Here is a 4,446-nt window from a genome sequence, read left to right as displayed (position 1 = left end):
CTCGGAGACTGTGAACGATGGGGATCAGGAGTTCTCTGAATGTTATGAAAGCATGGTGGCTTTCAACCCATCTGGTGGCGCATAGAGTTTTAAGGCGACGGCTCCTGGACGTGGGTGCCTCAGTTTCCACCTTGTCTTCCAAGAGTCTTATACGCGCGGAGGAGCTCGTGAAGAAATTACAAGTGCTCCCAACGACGCCAGCTGCAAGCCGGATCGAGACAATCTCACTGAAGTGCACCAGCGCAAGATTCAAACAATAACTTGCGCAGTGAAAGTACAACGCTTCGGGCACCTCAGCTTTGATTCGGGCTTGAACGCCCTTATATTGACCGCTCATCGAACTGCAGCCGTCATAACCTTGTCCCCTCAGGTTTCTCACATCTAAGCCCTCCTCTCTGAGGTTATCCAGAATCGTCCGGGCGAGCCCCGCGCCTCTTTTCTCGACGACATCACAAAATTTCAAGAAAACCTCTCTGATCACTCTGTGATCATCCTGGAATCCTACATAGCGAGGACAAATTGACAATTGATCTGTCTTGCCAGCATCTCTGGTTTCGTCGGCAAGCACAGAAAAAAATCTGGATTGGTTGATATCGTCAACAATTATTCTCCGAATAACTTCGCCTATGGCATCGATGATCACATTTTGGGATCTTCCGCGGATGTATGTTGCGTTCTGACCCGCATTTATGAGATGTTCCTCTAGGAGCTTGTCTCCGGCATCGAGACGGTATCGGAGCAAGGCGCGGAAGTTGCCGTCATTTGCGTCTTCAGCGGTATCTTCGAGCTTCCCTTGGTCTTGATGACCTCTGAGCGGAACGTTCTGCCTCCTCTACAAGATGACAGTTTTGATTATGGGTATTAGTCGCTGTCTATTCCGGAGTACTTGCTGCGAGCGCGCAGTCGACATTCGATTTCTAACGTCCCGTGAAGTTTTGTCCTTACACCACTCAAGGAATAGTTCTGCAGCCTCGCTTGCTTCGAGGTGGTAGCGACTTTCACCGTGAGCATTGAAAACCTCGAGAGCTTTTTTGAACTCCGATAGAGGTCGAGAGATCAGGAGTCCGAGAGCTCGGGGTCCACCCTGATCAGAAGATTCTCTTGCGAAAAGAAGGCAATGCTTACAAAAGGCACCACCTCCGTGCATCTCGCTGTACGCCAGTCACCCCCAAGTTTCGAGATAGCGATGTTGGAGCTGCGACTGCGACCCGACTCTAATGTTTTCGGAAAAGTATAGGAGACGTCGGGTTTCCAACAGTTCTCGAGCACTTCGTACCGTTGCTCATCGGTGAGGGGGGGATCGGAGCTGGGATTTAAACGGACAAATGTCCATAGGATGATAATTCAATCTCTGTTTTTTGGGAGGTACCTCTGAGTTCGCTGCCGTATCCGATGGGGGCTCCGTCGGGGACGACGCCCCTTCTCGACTAGTTGAAGGTGGGCTCTCTGCCGTATTTTCAGCATCGGCACGACTGGCACAGATTGGCTGTTTCGAGAAAAAACGACTGAGTTTTGCCTGAGCTTTAATCCCCGATGTTTGTTAAACTAAGCAAGAATAAGAGGAACAGCACGAGACGGCTATCACAATTCCTTTTGGGTGATTTGGCTGCTAGTCGCCGTCGTGCAAAATTAGGTCACGCGGAGAACTCTTTACAGGTTCTTAAGTCACCGAGATAAGTCATCTTTTTTCGACGGATAGAGTTTATTAATTTGTCAATCGAGGTGGCGGCGCGCTCAATTTCAAAGGATCGTTCGCCATCAAATTCTCGAGGAGCTTCGCTACTAGTTCTAGGTCCGACTAAGGTAGTATGAACCAAAAAGTTTTTGGGGGGGCATGGCCCCCTTGCCCCCCCCCCCTGTGCGCGCCTCTGGCAATGCAACACTAACGGGTGCAAGGAGGCCCACGACCTTCTAGAGAACACACTGGAAGCAACCGGGTACGATCTCGCTCTTGTGAGCGAACCTAACCGCGCTCGGATGCGAGGAGGCAATTGGGAGGTCGACCAGCGAGACGATGCAGCCATATGGGTGTCGAGGGACCTGAAAGGAGAGATGAGAGCGACAGGAAGAGGAAACGGATTTGTGTGGGCCGATGTCGGAGTGGCTATTGTCTACAGCTCTTCCATCTTTTCTCTAATATGTTTCTTCACCGTATTATTGAAAAGATTCATTCTCGGTCTGAGGTCCTCTGTGTATACAATCGGTATGTTTCCGCATGAGTATTTATCGCTGAGGTGGCGCATTCTTCTGAGCGCTGCTGTCGTTATCTTCGTTGTGGCCATCATGGACAGTATCATGCGTGGCCACCGGTCGGGCTCCATCGCGCTTATTCTCGCGAAATATCGGATCTTGCTCTGCGCTTCTCTCGATTCGAAGGTTGACCACCCGAGTTCGCCTTGTACGAACTCGTTCGCGACTTTATATTCCTTTATTCCCAGTGCCCATTTCCCAACTGCAGTCTGAATTCTTTCGAATTCAGCCGTCATTTGGTTTGAGGCCCGAGACGCTAATACCGCATTCGCGTATGTGAGTTTCGGTACTCCCGTTGCCTTCCATTGTATTCGTGTGATTTCGAATCTGTTGAAGGTCCATAAACATTGGGCGTGCAATTGTTGTTTAGCCTTCCTTGCCTCCCTCTTCCAGTTCAGTTCCTCTTGGAGTAGTGCATCAGCTCCGTCTCCAGGTCCGCTATGTATAGCGCAAAGAGTATCGGTAACATCAGGCATCCTTGTCTGAGACCCACGTTCGTCCGTAGGCTCATCGAGGTATCTTCACCGGCGACGATTCTCACACTATTATTGGAGTAGATCGTCTTTATCACCTTGATCCAACTGGTGTTCATACCCAGGTCTTCCAGTTTTTCCCAAAACTTCGTGCGGGATATTCGATCGTACGCTTTCGAACAGTCCAGGAAGCATGCCAGCATTCCTTTCCTTGTTTCGAGCGAACTCGATCGCCGACGTCAGGATGAATATATTATCGGCTCCACGTCTGTCCCGTCTGAAACCGCACTGCATTTCTCCGAGTATCTTCTCCTTCTCCATCCATTCAGTTATTCTCGTAGTTAATATCTTCGTGAATATCCTGTAGAGTACCGTGGATACAGTTGTTGGTCTGTACGTTTCCAGGTCTCCCGTTTTGGAGTTCGGTTTCTCGAGCAGTGAGACTCGCCCACGTTTCCAGTCTTCTGGGATGGGTTCTCTCCCTTCGAAGATGTCATTGATTAGATCTGTAATATAGTCTAGTCCTTCGGTCTTCATATGTCATATCATCTAGTCCTGTGGCTGTCTTGTTGGGTATGTGGGATAATATCGCCTCCATCTCCAGCTTGCTCCTTTGAATTCCCGAGCTTTCCAGCGTTAGCGGTTCGTGGGTATCTTGGGAGCATCTCTCGGCCATCAGCATGGTACATCCTTTTCTTGTTAGGTATTCGCTGGCTCCGTCTCGGGGGATTTTAGCGCCGTTCCCGTCTCTAATTATGATGGGGCGTCGGTTTTGTTTTGTATGATTAGACACATACCTCCAAAACCTTTTCGATCGCTCGTGACGAGGGCCCTCAAGTATTTTTCTACTGCGATTCTCGTGACTCTCCTCTCTTCGACTGAGATAGCTTCGGTTAGCTGTTCCTGTTTATGTCGGAATTCAGCCTTCATTCGTAGTATCTCATGCCAGTTTCGGGTTCTCATCGCTTCCCTCCATTTCTTATTCGCCTCTTTCTTCTCCTTAAGAGCATTTTTTAGCCCAGGTGAGTCAAAAATATTATCGCTACTTTTTCTTGTTATTTTGGTGGCTCTCCGAATGCCTTCTCGGATTGCTTCCTTGGAGGTCAGGTAGTCTACTGTATGCTGTAGCTTTTCTGCCCTCTCAATTTTCTCCATTGCGATATTAGCTGCTTTCAATTTGTTTATAATCTTCACCAATATGTGACATATCATACTAATAAGGTTGTGGTCACTCAATTGTGTGACCTCCCTCTTTTCGTCCACTATCATGTTTTGACACGTTCTATATACCGTTTCATTACATAAGATGTAGTCGATGGTGGCCTCTTTCCTCGTGTTTCAGACTTCGCATAGGTCAGACGAGTTCAAGATAACCATCCCTCGCCGATCCGCAAACTCCAATGATAGTCTGCCTCTCGTGTTGTTGTGCTCTCGGAAGAGATGTGTGTGAGCATTCATATCTCCTCCGATCACCACTCCTTCCATTTGGCATCTTTGGTCGATGAATTGAGGTACGGAGTTGAGCTGTTGTCTACTCGACTTCGGGACTGAGTGAGTGCAGTATATTGATATTATAACCCATTCCTCAGCTCCGTTTTTGAGCGTTGCCGCAACCCAATCATCCCCCGAGCCTTTTAATTCAAGCTCGAGATGTTGTGCTGCGAGTATTCCGACTCCTCCGAAGGCTTTCCTCCCTGAAGTTCCTTGTCTATTTTTCCCTATC

The 4,446-nt window shown here is 48.8% G+C and overlaps 1 protein-coding gene across 1 annotated transcript; it reads right to left on the bottom strand.

Moving 5' to 3' along the window:
- Positions 1-2,795: 2,795 nt before the first annotated feature.
- LOC114828606 (uncharacterized) lies at positions 2,796-3,992 on the bottom strand. The gene is made up of 2 exons (XM_029113275.1): positions 3,521-3,992; positions 2,796-3,229 (listed from the first exon to the last, which is right to left on the bottom strand). Exons 1-2 carry the CDS (start codon positions 3,990-3,992, stop codon positions 2,796-2,798), a joined length of 906 nt encoding a protein of 301 aa, XP_028969108.1.
- Between the last annotated feature and the right edge of the window lie 454 nt (positions 3,993-4,446).

The sequence above is a fragment of the Galendromus occidentalis genome, unplaced genomic scaffold (genome assembly GCF_000255335.2).
Source record: "Galendromus occidentalis unplaced genomic scaffold, Mocc_1.1 scf7180000076510, whole genome shotgun sequence".
Classification (NCBI taxonomy): domain Eukaryota; kingdom Metazoa; phylum Arthropoda; class Arachnida; order Mesostigmata; family Phytoseiidae; genus Galendromus; species Galendromus occidentalis.
This window is presented reverse-complemented; position numbering and strand designations above follow the sequence as displayed.

Excerpts from the sequence above, each read along its gene's own strand:
- LOC114828606 (XM_029113275.1), bottom strand. The coding sequence starts at position 3,992 with ATGATAGTGGACGAAAAGAGGGAGGTCACACAATTGAGTGACCACAAC. Across the intron at positions 3,230-3,520 it reads CGATCGAAAAGGTTTTGGAG|ATCTAATCAATGACATCTTC; the intron begins GTATGTGTCTAA and ends ACTATATTACAG.